Genomic DNA, 18,075 nt, shown 5'->3' on the forward strand with positions numbered 1-18,075 from the left:
TGCTTGTAGCATGTAGAAGTTCTGGGGCCAGGAATTGAACCTGGACCACAGCAGTGACAATGCTGAATCCTTAACTGCTAAGCCACCAGGAAGCTCCTCTTCACCAGTTTTTGTTGCTGTGCTTTTGGGGGGTTCCTGGTCTTGCTCCTTGGCAGTGGTTTCTCTGGGCTCTGTGTGTGTTTGAGTCTATAGCAGGGAGGCTGTCTTGGGAGGGAAGCAGTAAGAGTCCAATTCAGGGACACGTGAGGACAGACTCGCACAGGAGTGCAGAGCTGGGTGAGTCACAGATCACATTTGTCTCTCTCTGCCTCCCCTTGCCTGGCCTGTCATTTTCCACTTGAGGGTCTGACTCAGAAGAAGGGAGATTGCTTGTCCATGGTCACAGAGAGAGGTAGTGAATATGCCGACATCTACACCTAAACCTGGCCCTCTGACCAGTGCTCTCCTGAGGTTTTATGACTGGAAATAGTGCAGCCTGCATATCAGGAGAGCTGACTTTGAATTGCTACTCCTGAGCCGCCCATCATAGACTTGTGTTAGGTCACTGACCCTCCCTCAGCCTCAGTGTCCTATCAGTAAAAGCCGGTGCTTTGCCTTGCGTCCAGAATTGTCTTTGATGAGGCTTTTTGTAAACCAGGAAACACAAGACAAATGTGACTTTTCCAGTGTGTCATTTATTTGAAATGAATGTGTTAATCTCTTCTGCAGAGACATTTCAAGTAGGACCCAGCAGACACTGTCATAACCTCCATCACAGGAGCTGTCCTCCAGAGCCAACCTGTGCAGTTGATGTGCTCATTTGAATCCCTTGCCTCTTCCCCTTTTTGCATGTCTCTCATCTCCTTCCCTCCTTCTGCCCTTGAGATGTGCCCTCCTCTCCTTTACAGATTTCATACAGAGAAGGGCCTTAATTAAATTTTCAGTCATGCCCCTGCACTGGTTTCCTTCTTTAAGTCTTTTATGTTAAATTACTGCAGTTGTAGTTTTCTCAGTGCTGAGGCCAGAGAGCAAATCAGTCCCTTTATAGAAGGGGTTCAGTGTCAAAATGCATGTGCCCATGTTTTTAAAGTACTATGGCAACTAATCCCTGTCAGTGTTATTTACCCCCATTGAGCCTTGCAACTGTTTGTCATTCACCCGCTCTTCTGGTTCTTTCTCCTCGTTGTTAAGTGTCTGAAGGATTATTTTGGTTGTTGGCCATCTCTTCATTTGGCCTTTTCAAAGGCTGAAGAATAATGCAGCCATATATGGAAAAAGCCCAGTGTGTGTGTGATTACTTGCTTACATTATTTCAAGTTTCAAGCCTTTATTTTTAGCTACTTTCTAAAAACGACAGCAGAGAAAGAACTTTAAAATTAATCAGGGTTGTGTGGTACCTTTTTATAGGCTTTACATTTCTTTTATTTCTCTCTTTTCTGAAATGGAGTGAGTCCATTTATGCGACTGTGTTTTGATTAGCAGGACGTCGTTTCCACAAAAACACTGGGCTGTGTTGCAATGCAGACTCAGCACCTCCCCCCCTCCTCTTCCTGGCTCTCCTGACAAATGACTTCCTGCTGCAGTGGAACTTGGTAAACCCCTTTGTGTGCTTTGTATCCAGAGAGGGGCCTGTGACGCTCCCTGGGCTTTTTTTTTTTTTTTTCCTCACCTGCCCGAAGGACAGTGCTTATTACTTGGCCCCTGTAGAATGAGCCGTGGTAGAATAGTGCTTGTCCTTGGCCGGGGAGTCACATGCCACCCCCACCAGCAACTCCTTTTGTAATGTGGGAAGAGGACCTCAGCCTGTGCTCTCCTCTGCATCAGGCCTGAGGCCTGAGGATGACTTAGTTGCTCTTCTTCCTTTGGGGCCATAGGCAGAATTTGGCCCATCCAGAGATTGGCCACATGCAGAAACAGGCTTGATGAGGCCCTGAAATTCAGTGATACTCAGCCTGAAAAGAAAATCTGTTACCGAATTTGAAAACTGTGGGAAAAAACCATTTGAAGGTGAGAAAATAGGCCTCTAGGTTTGTTCTTTTTATAAAAGTCTCTGGCCCAGTGTACGTGAATGGGATTCTGCAAGTGGGCAGTGATGTGTATAAGCCACTTTCTCTCTATAAAGGGAATATCTTTTTTTTTTTGTCTTTTTGCCATTTTCTTGGGCCGCTCTTGCGGCATATGGAGGTTCCCAGGCTAGGGGTCCAATCGGAGCTGTAGCCACCAGCCTACGCCAGAGCCACAGCAATGCTGGATCCTAGCCGAGCCTCATCTGCAACCTACACCACAGCTCACGGCAACGCCGGATCGTTAACCCACTGAGCAAGGGCAGGGATCGAACCCACAACCTCATGGTTCCTAGTCGGATTCGTTAACCACTGCGCCACGACGGGAACTTCGGGAATATCTTTAATTTGCCATTTTTATCTGTATATAAAACACAGAAAATCACACTTAAATCATTAAGTATATATCTTGGATTATCACAAAATGAACACCATTCACCTGCCTGGCACACAGATCAAAATGAAATGTTATTGAGCCTCCCCGCTGCCCCCCTCATGGTTCCACTTATCATCACCTCCTTCCCACACAGAGGCAAGCTTCTCCTCACTCTGAACACCTTGAGAGAAAAGTAGAGAATACTTTTTCATTGTAAATCTTAGCATGCTATTTTTTTCTCTGTTGCTAACAAGTGGGATCTTTTATTGACAGTCAGACAGACAGAAAGAAGAAAGAAAAGGAAGAAAGTAAGTGGTCTTTTCCTGGTTCCTGGGATGGTGCTGAGTTCTGTGAGGCCAGCCAGACCCCTTTTCTGGCTTTTTGTAGAGGCCACTCCTGGCATCTCCAGGAGGTTGGTGTGCAGGCTGATGAGAGACCCTGAATGGGGCACAAATTAGCAGGCAGTAGAGCTGCTGATCATCAGAGAATGCAAATCACGTCCATTTAGTAGCTGTCCAAACAGCACGGTCTTGAGGTTAGTGGTCCTGCTTTTATCTCCCCCAGGTAGTTCACCTTTTCTGTCTTTGGGTGAATGTACTCTTGGTCCTCAAGTCCTAGTGAATGAAGATTTGAATGCGCATGCTCCTCCTAGTGGTTTGGACTTGCCAACTCCTGCTTCTGTCGGGCTCCTGTGTTCTTCATTTGTGTTACTTTTGGAAGAATAGAACAAAGCCCAAACTGGGGCAGGACCTGGGGAGGGAGCAGCCCAGGAACTCTCCACGTGGAACAGCAGCTATGGTCTCTTGCCATGCCTTGGCCTGCTCTTTATTTGGCCTGTCTGCAGAGGCTCTGCCCCGGAGTCCTCAGGCCATTCGCCTTTAATAAGGTTTCCATTGGGCCCAGAGGCTTATCTCTTGTGCCTCTAGGGATGTGGGTGGACTGACTGTTGAGGAAGGAGGTTAAGAAGACAAGCCACAAGAGCCAATTTCCTGAGGTAGAGCCCTAGAAAAGGACCCTCCTTCCCCCTCCGATTCCATCACCCTCAAATTGATGGCCCCAGAAATGTCAGGAAAAACAGTTCCAATATCTGCTGTCTCACTGTTTTGCCATTGTGGTTTGTGACCTGTTCACCCTCCCTCCAGCCATCCCTTCAGCAGGTGATACCAAACACTGACTCTGTGCCAAGCACCATTCGGTTCAGAGAGGTTAGGTGACTGGCACCTGTCACCAGGTGTCTGGTTCCACTTGCTTTGGAGTCATCTAAGGAGGCGGATGTCCCCCAGGCACTCAGATGTGGTGGGCTCTGGTTCCAGTGGGGAGGCTTCTGAATCCAGGAGGAATCTGGGTGCAAGGCCTGACATTGTCTGGTCTCGTGTGCGAGGCCCTAAAAGAGAGGGGCGTTCCCCTCCCTCCGTGCACAAGAAGTGGGTAAATCACACACCATCCGGAGTTCTGTAGCATCTCAGGTAGCATCTCTTGTCCCAAGAGGATTTGGGCGTAATTTTATCAGTTGAAGGATGGTACTTGTGCCCCACGAGTTTGGCTCACCTGATGAGGCTCTCCTGTTCTGGAGGTCTCACGGGGAGGGAACCGGCAGCTTTGTGACCGTACAGATTTGACTAGAATCCCAATTTTTACCTCTGACTTTCACTTTCATCCACTTGTTCATTAGCTCCTTTGACAAAAGGATTTGAGACCGTTCTTGCCGCTCATCACTGTGTGACCCTGGGCAGGCTGCTGATCCTGTCTGAACTTCATATTTTAAATGACTAAAACGGGCATAATAATATACTAAACAACCAGAATTCATGTACAGAATAAAACTTCACAGTTCTGGGCACATAAGGGATACCTGTAAATGTTTTTATCTTTCTCTCTCACTTTAATTAAAGTGGAACTTATCTACCCTTCTAAAAAGAAAGTTACAAGGAATCTCATAGAACTTTGGAAGCAGTGAGTGTGTAGGGCAGTGCTGGAAAGATTAGTTCCATCCTGCAGTGTTTTTCTAAGGATGACGCTGGCTCATCTCCAACTTGCTTCTTCTGCCCCTTGGTGATCCTCATGTGATAACAAGAGATGGGTCCATGGTGGCTGCCAGAACTGTTGTCTGAAATAGACCTCTGTGGTCTCTTGCTAAACTCTATTTTGGCATTGAATTTGATTCAGACTCTTCAGCATCCAAGAGTGATACAGAGTTTGGAGTTGGCTTTTGTTTTTGCGTACTCTAAGCTCTAGAAAACGGTGTGAGGTTAAAACAGCAGGTTGCTGTTGTGGCTGCAACTTCTAAGAATGGCTTTTTGTTGCTGGGCATTGGGTCTTGGCTCCCCATCCAGATGAGGTGGGCTTGGGCCACAGCTGCTTTTACTCTGCTTAGCTGTGAGTACCACCAGGGGTGGCCCAAAATGGAAGTGATCCCTCATCTATTTATTTTGTAGCCAGCTGGACATAATGGAAGATAATTTAATCCACTCAGGCCCCAAAAGTAACCATCTTGACATTAGGTTTGGGGGGGAGTTTTTTTTTAATTCCTCTGGTCTGCTCTTCCTTCCTTCCTCCCTCCCTCGCCTTCCTTTCTTTTTACCTTCTTGCTTTTCCCCCTAAACGTTGGAGGGAAAGGACAGAACTCAGATCCTGGCTTTGCCACTTGGTAGTTGTGGAATCTTGGAAGAGCTGTGCCACATCCCTGAGCCTCAATTTCTTTATCTAGACTATGGGGAACAGTCACAGGATGGTAGTGAGGCCAGGATCAGATGAGTATGTGACAACACTCAAGAGCTGGGATGGCCCATAATGATGTTGGTCCTCTGCTCAGTCCTCTTGGCCACCATTTCCACATTATGCAGGACATGCCTCCCACACAGCATCCAGGGTTAGGAGGGAGAAGTCCTTTATGTGGAATTGAGAAGGAAGGGGAGCTAGCACTTCAGAGGAGGCACAGGAGAGGTGGAGAAGATGAGCAATAAGAGCGCTTGGTGGGTTTGAGAATCTGAAAGGTGACTGACTTTCCTGTAACAGGAAAACTGGGAGAGCATGGTAGAAGAGGAGGGGAGGCAGGCAGGGTCTCTTAGGCCATCTTGAAGATCTGGACCTTCACCCCAGGAGCAGCAGGAAGCCATTGAAAAGTCATAAATAGAGATGTGACAGGACCAGGTTTGGCTGCTACGTGGAGAATAGACTGAGGGGAAGTGTTAGTGGATCTGTGTACAGAATTGGGGTCAGTTAACCTTTGAGTGGAAGACAACCTAATCCAGGGGTTCCTGCATCTGGTGTATCAGAATGACCTGGGGAGCTGTTCCAGAATCCACTTTTCCCAGCCCTGTACCAGATCCATTGAATGACACCTTCCAGGGGCGTGAGGCATTTGAGAAGGATAGCTTCAGTCTATAAAAACGGTTTCTTAATGGCATCCTTTGGGACAAAGTATATAGCTCATCAGGTCAACATCGACCAAATCCTGCTCTTTCAACATGCTTTTGAGTTTTGTGCTCCCACCAACACTAGTTCTTTTTCCGAAAGGACCCTTGACTCCCTGTCTCTAGCACATGTGCGTGTACACACACACACACACACACACGCACGCACGCACGCACTCACGCACGCACGCGTGCGCTTACCTCCCTCAAGCCAAACAACAGGTGCTCCTGGCTGTGAACCTTTGGGTGCTAATTTGACCCTCACAGGTGTGCCTACCAAAATCAGCGGGGCCCACCCGTTGAGCTGCTGGGAAGGCCTGGAGGGAGGCCAGAGGAGCACAAATAGGCCCTGCGCTGATGCTTCCTGCATCATCTCTGTCGTATTTGCACTCCTCTCAGTGGAGCCTGTCCTGTCTTCCAAGCCTCGTTAACCAAATGCAACAGAACCCAGTGCATCGCTGGTGTTTGACGACAGGGATTTCAACCTAAGCTGCTTTTTGGGGCCTGGGCGTGATGAGAAGGAAGGGAGCCAGGGAACACAGGTAATTGTCCTTCTAGCTTCTGCCGTTCCCAGGTGGGTTTTTTTTTTTTTTTTTTTTTTTTTTTAATATTCAGGAGTTAGCAAATACACGTATTGTAGAGCTGGTTTATACATAAAACTTCCCCCCCCCCCCCAAAAGGCTACACAGGAAAATGATGCTGGAGATTTTTATTTTATTTTATTTTGAGGCAGAGGGATTGGGGGCAATATCGACTTTATGCTTTTCATTTTGTACCTTTCCATACTGTTTCGAAAATGTTAATAGGATCATAAACCTTTTTTAGTCACCTCTTTTGAGGGATAACAGGTACAGTCAAATGCACCCATTTAGATGTGCATTTCAGTAAGTTTTGACACGTGTACGTACTTGTGTATAATCACCACCACCACAAACAAGATTTAGAACATTTCCATTCACCACCAAAGTTGACTTTGTGCTTTTTCTAGGTAATATCCCCATCCTCAGCCCCAGGCAACCACTGATCAGATTTTCACTTGGGCCATTTTAATATCTTCTTTATTCTTTTCAGTATTAGGAGGGAAAAAACTTGATCATTTTAAATTTAGAAAATAAAGTATGCAGGGAGGCAGGCAAAGTTTGGCCCCTCTAAAGAATCCCTCTTACTAGCCAAAAAGCTAAGTAGTGTTTGTGTATGTGTATTTGTGTGTGTGTATGTATGTATGTATGTATAATTGGCAGTTTTTCTGCCTCTGGGGGAGGAGGGGGATTGAGAAGCCAGTAGTATTCAGAAGAGGCTGTTTAAAAGAAAGTTAAATATTTAAATATTCTATTTTTTAAAAATAGGAAAATGAGAGTAAATATGCTGTGAGACTGTGGTGGGTTTTTTGTTTGCTCATTTGTTTTTGCCATGTTTATTTTTATTATAGGTAGAATTAAATTTTTTTAAAAATGGCTGTTTAATACTTACCCTCCTCTAAGGAAAGATTGACAGCAAATATAGTATCAGATAAGAGTTTAGAGTAAGCCGTGTGCAGTCCCCAAAGTTAGAAGATTATACACTGAGCAGCGTAAAGAGGCCTTAGTTCCCGGATGGATAAAGAAAGCACTTTGCAAAGCCTTGTCATTTAGATGTGGCTAAATTAGCTGGTTGTGGTGGTGCTATGTTTAGAAAACGTGTAAAGAATGAGATGCTTGCTAACTGCTTCCACCCATTTTCTGACATCCAACAGGTGATATTGAGTATATAGAGCAAACCACAGAAAGGTGTAAATGAGATTGGTAACAAAGCATCTTGTTTCAAATGCCCACCTTATGAGAATCACCTGGGCTCTGTTAAACCTACAGATGCTCAGGCCTTAGCTCAGATTTTTTTAATCAAGTTCCAGGAGAGTCTTCTGACCAGGCAAGTTTTGCAAAATACTGAATGAGCATATGGCTTCATATACTTTGCACACTTCTAAGTAAGAAGGTATTGGTGAATTTTTCTTCACCCAAGTAGGGCAGAGTAGGGCAGAAAACCTTATAATTTCTTTGATTGTGAATTGGTGCCTGGCCTCTCTAAATAGGTAGAATATTTTTATTAGGTTTTAGGCTGCTCTGAGATTTCTATGCATGTCTAAGAAGGGTGCTAAAATTTTAAGTAGCAACTTCTGCTCTTTAAGTTTTATGCATTTCTTTTAAGATTTTAGGAAATACAGAGCATATTGTGGGAGCTCAGTGCATTTGTAATACTGGGTATTTAAAGTGTTGTTGAGGGAGAAAGGCTTCAAATTGCCTGGAAAATGTAAATGGTGGTAAGAGGGAATTTTTCTTTTGGTTTATTTGGAATGTGTTTTCTCTGTATACTTCAGGGATGTTTGTGTTTTTCTCATTCATTCATTTCATAATTAGTATCTCTTATGAGCAAAGCACTATGCTGTGGACAAATGCAAATAGTTCAACTCTTTAAAAGAAAGAGAGAGAATTTTTAACATAATTTATTACGCAGGCTGATTCTAAAATTCGTATGGTAAGGTAAAAGACCCAGAATATAAAATAACCTTGAAAAAAAACAAAGTTGGAAGACTCATACTTCCCAGTTTCAAAACATACAGAGCTACGTTCATTAAGACAGTGTAGTACTGTCATGAAAATAGACAATGAGGGTCCAAAAATGAACCCTTACATTCATGGTCATTTCTTGACAGTTCAATGAGGGAGGAAGAGTCTTTTCAACTAAGTAGTGGTACAACCAGATTTTCACTTGCAAAAAAATGAACCTTACCTCACATCATATACAAAAATCACTTCCAACTAGATCATAGACCTAAATGTAAGAGCTAAATCTATTAAATGAGAAGAAAACATACTAAGTCTTAATGATCTTTGGTGAGAAATTGTTGTATATGATACTAAAAGGTCAAGCAACCAAAGGAAAAATAAATAGGGCATCAAGAAATAAAAATGTTCTATGCTTCAAAGGATGCCATCAAGAAAGTGAAGAGACAAGCCACAGAATGGGAGAAAATATTTGTAAAATTATATTTTGGATAAGAAACTTGTCAGAATATATAAACAATGATTCAACAATGAAAGGAAAAATAACCCAATTTAAAATTTGGCAAAGGAGGTTCCCATTGTGGCTCAGCGGATACTAGAGCCCAACTAGTATCCATAAGGATGTGGGTTTGATCCCTGGACTCATTATTAAGTGGGCTGAGGATCCGGTGTTGCCATGAGCTGTGGTGTAGGTCACAGAAAAGGCTTGGATCCCGAGTAGCTGTGGCTGTGGCGTAGGCCAGCAGCTGTATCTCTGATTTGACCCCTAGCCTGGGAACGTCCATATGCTGTGGGTGCAGCCCTAAAAAGCAAAATAAGTAAATAATAAAGTAAAATAAAATTTGGCAAGGAATTTAAATAGATATTTCTCCAAAGAAAGATAAACAAATGGTCAAGAAGCACATGAAAAAATGCTCCATGCTATCAGTCATTAGATAAATGCAAATCAAAACCACGGTGAGATTCCACTTCACATTCGTTAGGGTGGCTGTACTCAAAATGAGGTAAGTGTTGACAAGAAGGTAGAGAAATTGAAACCCTCATGCATTGCTGGCAGGAGTGTGGTATTTTGTAGTCACTTTGGTCCTCAAAATATTAAACATAGTTACCATGTGACTTGTTAATTCTACTCTGTGTATATACCCAAATGTCCATCAACTTATGAATGGAAAAGCAAAATATGGTGGAGTTCTTGCTCTGGCGTAGTGGGTTAAGGATCTAGGATTTAGCAATAATGGAGTGAAGTACAGACACAATATGCTGAGTGAAGAAGCCATTCATGTGTGATTTCATTTCTAGGAAATATGCAAATTAGGCAAATCAATAGAAATAGGAAACTGGGTGGTTTCCAGGGTCTGTGAAAAGTGGAGAATGGGGACTAATTGCTTATGGGTTCTGAGTTTCTTTTGGGGGTGATTAAAATGTTCTGAAATTAGATATTAGTGATGGTTACAACATTCTAGGAATATACTCATGGGAAGGCTTTCAGCTTTTCTCCACCGACTATTATATTTGCTGTGAGTTTGTCATAGGTGGCTTTTAATATGTTAAAGTATGTTCCTTCTATACCCACTTTGGTAAGAGTTTTCATCATGAATGGATGTTGGACTTTGTCAGATGCTTTTTCTGCATCTATTGAGATGATCATGTGGTTTTTGATGTTGATTTTTTTTGTTAATGTGGTGTATGATGTTGATTGATTTGTGTATGTTGAACCATCTTTGTGAACTTGGGGTGAATCCCACTTGGTCGTGGTGTATGATCCTATATATTGTTGGATTTGGTTGGCTAAAATTTTGTTGAGAATTTTTGCATCTATGTTCATCAAAGATATTGGCCTATAGTTTTCTTTTTTGGTGATATCTTTGTCTGGTTTTTGTATTAGGGTGATGGTGGCGTCATAGGATGTCTTTGGGAGTGTTCCTCCTTCTTCAAGCTTTGGAAAAGTTTAGGAGGATGGATCTAAGATCCTCTTTGTATGTTTGGTAGAATTCACCTGTGAAGCCATCTGGTCCTGGACTTTGTTTATGGGGAGTGTTTTTATTACATAATCTGTTCAGTGGATCTAATTCTTCTTGGTTTGGTTTTGGCGAGCCGTAAGTTTCTAGAAAGTTGTCCATTTCTCCTAGGTTGTCAAATTTGTTGGTATACAATTGTTCATAGTATTCTCTTATGGTTTTTTGTATTTCTGCAGTATCCATTGTGCTTTCTCCTTTTTCATTTCTTATTTTGTTTATTTGGGTTTTTTCTCTCCTCTTCTTGGTGAGTCTGGCCAGAGATTTGTCAATTTTGTTTACCTTTTCAAAGAACCAGTTCTTGGTTTTATTGATTTTTTTTTTCTATTGTTTTTTGAATCTCTATTTTATTGATTTCCGCTCTGATCTTTATGATTTCCTTCCTTCTGCTGACTTTAGGTTTTGTTTGTTCTTCTTTTTCTAATTAATTTAGGTGATAGGTTCAGTTGTCGATTTGAGAGTTTTCTTCTTTTCTGAGGAAAGCCTGTATCGCTATGAATTTCTTTCTTTCTTTCTTTTTTTTTTTTTTTTTTTTTTGCCTTTTCTAGGGCCACTTCTGCGGCATATGGAGATTTTCCAGGCTAGGGGCTGAATTGGAGCTGTAGCTGCCTGCCTATGCCAGAGCCACAGCAATGCGGGATCCGAGCCCTGTTTGTGTGCGACCTACACCACAGCTCATGGCAATGCCGGATCCTTAACCCACTGAGCAAGGCCAGGGATCGAACCTGCAACCTCATGGTTCCTAGTCAGATTCATTAACCACTGAGCCACGACGGGAACTCCATGAATTTCTTTCTAAGCACTGCTTTTGTGGTATCCCATAGATTTTGAATGGTTGTGTCTTCATTATCATTTGTCTCAAGGTATTTTAATTCCTTCTTGATTTCCTCATTGACCCATTGGTTTTTTAGTAGCATGTTGTTTAGTCTCCGTGTATTTATTAGTTTTTATCATTTCTTTTCCTGTGGTTGATTTCTAGTTTCATGCCATTGTGGTCAGAGAAGATACTTGAAATAATTTCTATAGTATTAAATTTGTTGCGATTAGTTTTGTGCCCCAGTATGTGATAGATCCTTGAGAATGTTCCATGTGCCCTTGAGAAGAATGTGTATTCTTATTTTTTTGGATGTAATGTCCTGAAAATGTCAATTAAGTCTAACTTTTCCATTGTGCCATTTAGGATCTCTGTTGCGTTATTGAATTTCTGTCTATTGGTGTGAATAGGGTGTTAAACTCTCCTACTATGATTGTATTCCCATCAATTTCTCCTTTTATGTCTGTTAGTATTGGTTGTATGTACTGGGTGCTCCTGTTTTAGGGGCATATATTTTGACAATTTTAATATCCTCTTCTTGAATGGATCCTTTTACCATTAAATAATGTCCTTCATTGTCTTTCTTTATAGCCTTCATTTTAAAGTCTATTTTGTCTAATACGAGTATTGCAACTCCTGCTTTCCTGTCTTGTCCATTGGCATGAAATATTTTTTCCCATCCCCTCACTTTCCTTCTATATGTGTCCTTTGCCCTAAGATGAGTCTCTTGTAGACAGCAGATTGTAGGGATTTTTTTTGTTCTGTTTTGTTTTTTTGTCTTTTTTCCTTTTGAGGGCCGCTCCTGCAGCATATGGAGGTTCCCAGGCTGGGGTCTAATCGGAGCTGTAGCCACTGGCCTATGCCAGAGCCACAGCAACGCGGGATCCGAGCCACGTGTGCAACCTACACCACAGCTCACGGCAACGCTGGATCCTTAACCCACTGAGCAAAGCCAGGGATCGAACCTGCAACCTCATGGTTCCTAGTTGGATTCGTTCAACCACTGAGCCACGACCAGAAACTCCAGGTTTTTGGTTTTTTATCCAATCTGCCACTCTGTGTCTTTTGATTGGAGCATTCAGTCCATTGACATTAAGGTAATTATTGATAAATATGTATTTATTATCATTTTAAACCTTGTTTTCCAGTTGATTCTATGTTTCTCCTTTGTTCCTTTCTTTTTTTGGTTGCATGATTTCCACTTATTTTATGCTTGTGTACTTTTCTTTTTGGTTTTTGTGAATGTCATGTTTCATTTTGATCCGTGGTTGCCCAAGAATATACTAAAAGCCACTGAATTGCATATTCTAAAAGGTGGTTCTTATGGTATGTGAATTTTATCTCAGTAAGTCTTTTAATTTTATTTTTAATTTTAATTTTTTAAAGAAATAAATATTACACAAGGTATTTGGGTACAGTGAGTATTTATGAAAGAGGTGTGTTTGCGCTTGAGTGTCTTTTTAAGGAAGATGTGAATATTTAGCTTGTTCCAAAAGGAAGAGTTCTGAGACAAGGTCAGCAGTGTGGGAATGACTTTGGAGGGTAATCTGTAGTTCAGTTTTATAGTTGTATGAAGCCCATGAAGAGATTCAATCCAAGACACAGTTGAAAAGGCAAGATGAGCCCAGATTAGGGAGGGTCTTGAATGCCAACATAAGGGACCCTCTGCTGTATTTGGTCAGCTCTAGGAAGCTGATAAAAAGTGACACACTGCAGCACTGTGTATTAGGAGAATTCATCAAGAACAGGGTGTTGAATTCAGTGGAAGGGAGACAACTCACCTGCAGAGATGCCTGTTAGGAGTATATTGCAATCAGTGTGAGAAGAGGCATTCCTCTTTTCAATTACCTAACACTGGAATTAGTTTGGTTGAATCCTGAGTCTCCTGATATCAACTTGGTGAATTTGAAAGGCCTCACACACAGATGTTATTCAACTTCATTTTCTGGGAAAATGAGTCAGTTTCCTGGTAAGGAGCTGTCAAGGATGCTGAACAGTGGTGTTTGGGCCCCTGCTTGCCTGCTCCATTCACTTCGGCTCCTTTCTCTTCTGTTGCTCACCACCTGTGTTTTTGTTTATATTTTCTCTTTCCTTCCTCCCTCTCCTTTTTCTCTTTTCTTTACTGCTCCTCACTGGGTCTACTGTCTCCCTTCCCTTTGGCTTTGCCTCCCCACCTCCAATCATGAAACAGTTTCACAGAGAAAGTTACCACTATTCCTTTGCACAGCATAAAGAAAGCCTGATATCAGCTTTATGAGAGGAAAGAGAATTAAGGAATCTTTTCATGAGGCATATATGGAGGCCTTAACATGTAGGCCCATGTCAGTAAATGGAGAATATGCTACATATGATAAAATTTTTGTAGGTAAACTTAGTGTAAAACCTGTTGAGGTATGAGGAGACTCACAGTGAGAATTTTTTCAGACCTACAACTTTCATTCTCCTCAGGATCGCAACCTGCCATTATTCTTTTCTGCTAGTTTGCTGTCTCCTGATTTGGTGTCCTGGTTAGCAAACTCAGGACCCTGATGGGGCCTCAAGTACTGTATTAGGAAATGGTCACACATTCATGGGATACAGGGAAATAAAGATCTCACATTTTCAGAGGTGCACAAAGAGGCCAGCTAGCTAGTTATCACAACTCTCTCATGTATCATTTCCACCACTCTTTTGCTCTTGGATTACACTGAAATCTCCTTACACATACATAAGGACATTTAAAAGTTTTCCATTGGCATTTCCTTTAAGGTTTGATTTTCCAGGGATAAATATGCAAATGAAATGACTGCTGGTTGCAGAGTGGAGTTACCTCTACTTGGAAAGAAGCCTGTTTCTTTATAGTTTGCCAGGTTTTGTTGGTTTTGTTTGGGGGGGTGGTGTTAGTTAAAGGCAACAAGGACTGGGGGCGTGGGGGTGGTTCTTTTGCTCTGTTGAAGTGAGGCTGTTAACGTTTGTGGTGAGCCCAGTATGGAAGACAAATCCGTGCAGTCCTGCGAGGAAGGGAAGGAGAGGGAGCCCAGGGCCTGGCCAGGTTTGCAGCCTGGGGCCCACTTCTGAATCTTAGTTCCTCACTTTCTGTTTTTCTGAGCCAAGTTGCTTCACCCTCCCCAGCCTGAGTTTTAGCAATAGGGTAGTTGTCAAGATTAAATAAATTAACTCATGAGAAAATTCCTGGTGTTTAGAGTATTATAAATGTTGAGTCCCAAGGAGACCTTGGAGGTTTCACCATATATATGTTTAGTAGTAATGTTTTAGTGATGTATTTAACAATGGAAAATTCCCTTTTGGTGTAAATGTAGTTTTGGAGGTATAATGTCTGAATAAATTACTTTAATCAGAGTTAGTGAAATCTGGTTAGGGCCGATACCCCATAATTGGAAATCAGTTGCAGTTCAGAATTTTATGCTCAAGGTGGCGTTGTTTCCCTATGAATTTGGTAATGCTTTGCATTTTATGCAAATAAGTTCCTAGCCAGGCAAGTAACTGGGTATGTATTTAGGACCATTTCTGTCTTCTGTAGTCCCCAGGTCTTCTTACTTTGTGAGGCCCCATCCAGTATCATCTGCTAGAAATACACATGTATCTTATATTCACTGTAACATATATGAGAGTTGTCATGATAAACTAATTGACCAGTTATATATTTGAAGATATTTATCAAAATAATACAATTTTATGCCTTTCTTTTTTGTATTTTGGAGTCAACTTGTATTTAGGTCTCAAATATGTGCAAAGCTTATAGGCCCTATTCTTAACAGAATAAAGGACCTAACAAAGTTCTTCCTCAAACTGATTATATAGTGCAAGGGAAAATATCCACATTGAATTACATTTTTGTTAGTAATTTGTGTCAAGACCACCATATCGATTGTTTCCCACTTCTTGTCAGAAACTACACATGTATTTCATAGGTGTGTCATTCTGGACTTGATGTGAATTGTTTTGTTTGTTTTTAGATCCGAGGATTTCTGTCACGATTTGATAATGTCCTTCCTGTCAGCCTGGCATTTGACAAATGTACAGCTTGTTCTTCCAAAGTAAGTCGTTTTACATGTGAGGGACTTGTTTTTTAAAATGAGCCCTTTCAGCCTTACCAGCCAGAGGCCCTGAAACCAACTGAGGGCTTTTTTGTGGGGGAGGGGGAGGGTCTAAAAAACCAGAAAGGATTTTCTTGTTTTCGTTTGTCTGTTTCCTTCTCACAGAGAAACTAGCCCGAGAAAGTGGGGTTTATGGTGTACAGAGAGACTGAATTAGATTATTATAGTTATGGATCAATACTTGTATCATGGTAATTTGGGCTTGAATTTAAACTCGACTAGTCTTCATTCCAGATTCCTCACTCACACAGACCATCACAGAGCACTTTTTAAGTGTTACTCAGAGGATGGGGGGGTACCAGCAGTCCTGGTGGTGTGTCTTTTGGAGATCTCCATAATGGCAGAGAAAAAGTAAACAGAGATTAGGGGCCTGGATGGGGAGCCAATAAAAGGGCCCTTTCAGCTTTGATCTCTCCAGAGGCTCTAAAAATAGAGCTGGTGTGTCCTCCATTGTAATGGGAAACGGCTGATGTATCTCAAAACTATAATGATGGCATCTCATTTTTTAATAGACTCAGAGAGTCTGAGTTATTTTTACATGTATACTGTGTGTTATAGCTCATTTCCTTTTGAATGTTTCTTTAAACCTTCTAATGCCCAGTGGTTTGACCTGGGCCTTTAAAACTTAGGATTCTTGATAAGACTTTCATGTTTAACTTTTAGGCGAAAGAGCGGTGGGGAGTCATTAATCCCAAATTCTCCGCTCTCAGTTATAATTTGAGATTTCTTTGCATACATCAGCCAGTCTAAAAGGGATTGAATTCTAGGGTAAACCTCTCCACTCATGAGATGATAAGCTTTCTTTGCAAACTTTACTTGAATCTTTTCTATGAGAAGCACAATCCTGGCCATTTTCTCTAAAATGTTGACTCAAATTTGACAGTGTTTGATAAGTTTAGTTAATTTTAGGTGCTTGAACACTTTTTTTTTTCTTCAGAAGTAAACTAAGCTCCTGTCTTACCGTTATGAATCCCGAGTGTCTGTGTTGCAAGTTAAAGCTTACCATTTGTCAGTTGTCCTTCATCCTTTCTGTAGACTCTTTAAGGCACCTTATATCTGCTCAGGTCAAGGCCTCAAGGATGTCTACATGTCTACTTCTGTCTTAAGAAATGGAAGTTTGAGGATGATAGGCTCTTTGGTGGAGCACGTTTTTTTCTTTGAATGGCTGAGCTAATTGGTCTCAAAATAACTTGGCAGTATTAATTTTCGTATTGAAGTTGTTTGGCACAGGTGCCAGAGGTTTTTCTGTGACTTTATATAGCTGGTTAGTCAGTGAAATAAAGATAATTGAGTTCTTTAAGTGAAATGCAAACACTCACTTTTTCTTTTTCTATTTCTAATTAATTTAGCCCTTTAGATAGTGTTTGTAAGAGGATCACAAGCATGCCCACTAACTGAGGTCCCTTATATTCTTTGAAAGAGAATAGCTTTGCATTTTTCTTTCACACTTATTGTAAGCATTAAATTAAATATAGGTATCACTTTTTTGTTAGCAAAAATTATTTCCTCTCGGTGGTCATTCTGAGAGTCCTGCTTTACATAAACACGCTGGACGATTTAATACAAACTGACTTGGATTTTAACAGCTGTGCTATTCCCATAGTGATCACTTTTCATGTGGTCTGGGTATTAAATTTCTTTTGTGCTGAAAAGGTTGCTTCATTGGTGCATGTATTTCCTTACAGTAGAAACATAACGTTTACTTACTTGGCGAACTTATTTATTCGCTTATGAGAATGTCATTCTCTATTATCTGCAGACCCAACATTAATACTTTGAAATGACAAATCCAGTTACATTTTTATTTCTTTGCATGTGAATTTTTCTTAATGCATACTTAGCATAATATTTTTTATATTGAGTCATATCATAGTTGTTACTGTTTCAAAGAAGATTCTTTGGGGCTAAAAATGACTTTTTAAAAATTCTCCTTTGGCTTTTTAAAAATCCCTGAAGTAATTTTTTCCTTTGGTTGTTGTCAGTATTTTTGCTTTTTTTCCCTAGGACTAAGGCTATACTTGTGTTTTGATTTAACTGCAAATACAGACAGAAGGCTTGGGGAGGCAGAATAAGCTTTGCTGAGTAATAATGCCTTCAATTACCTTACTTACACAAATAAGGTATAGACCATTTATAAGGCCTGAGGTGGGGAAGAGAACAGTTCTCTGCTTCTGGGGCAGGGAAAGCTGAATCACCTACACACAGATTATTCCTTGTCCTATTTGATTTTAGCTTGGCATGCAGCCAGGTGAACTGTTCCATCTTCCAGAAAAAATATTGAAGAATCTGGAGGGAAGGAGGGTGCTGAGGAGTCAATTTCATTCCAGTTTCTGTTTATTGCTTTGCAAGACTTTCTAAAATGACATTATATGTCACTGGAATTTCAAAAAACCCTATTTGAAGCTATCTGAGTCCGTTTTCAGTTTTTTTTTTTTGTTGTTGTTTGTTTGTTTGTTTTTAGCTGCACATGCAACATATGGCAAGTACCCAGGCCAGGGATTGAACCTGAACCACAGCAGTGACCAGGGGTGCTGCATTGACAGTGCCGTATCCTTACCCTGCTGCCCCACAAGGGCACTCCCCTTTTTCAGTTTTAAAAAAGAAATCAGAACCACATAGTTTTGTGGAATTGTTACCAAAGGGAAAATATAATTTTGAAACCAGTATTCCTAAAAGTATTTCTGTCAATATGTTGAGTTAGTTTGTTTTTAGCTTTACGCCTAAATATCTGGGGAGAACTTAGATTATTTGAGGGGTACCTTTCTATTTTGATATTAA

General features: G+C 41.3%; 1 protein-coding gene across 46 annotated transcripts in view; it reads left to right on the forward strand.

Annotated features, from left to right (window-relative positions):
- ATG7 (autophagy related 7) overlaps positions 1-18,075 on the forward strand; it is a 279,358-nt gene that overhangs the window by 84,511 nt on the left and 176,772 nt on the right. For all 46 annotated transcript variants that reach the window (XR_014822342.1, XR_014822339.1, XR_014822340.1 and 43 more), the window contains 1 exon segment: positions 15,157-15,237. Coding sequence is in view for 39 of the 46 variants with exons in the window: in XM_084986716.1 (XP_084842842.1) it covers positions 15,157-15,237 (81 nt within the window). In the remaining 7 variants the exon portion in view is untranslated.

The sequence above is a fragment of the Sus scrofa genome, chromosome 13 (assembly GCF_054392235.1).
Source record: "Sus scrofa isolate SSC_HxYL_T2T_F1_AM1 chromosome 13, Sscrofa_HxYL_maternal_Yorkshire_Landrace_v2.0, whole genome shotgun sequence".
Classification (NCBI taxonomy): domain Eukaryota; kingdom Metazoa; phylum Chordata; class Mammalia; order Artiodactyla; family Suidae; genus Sus; species Sus scrofa.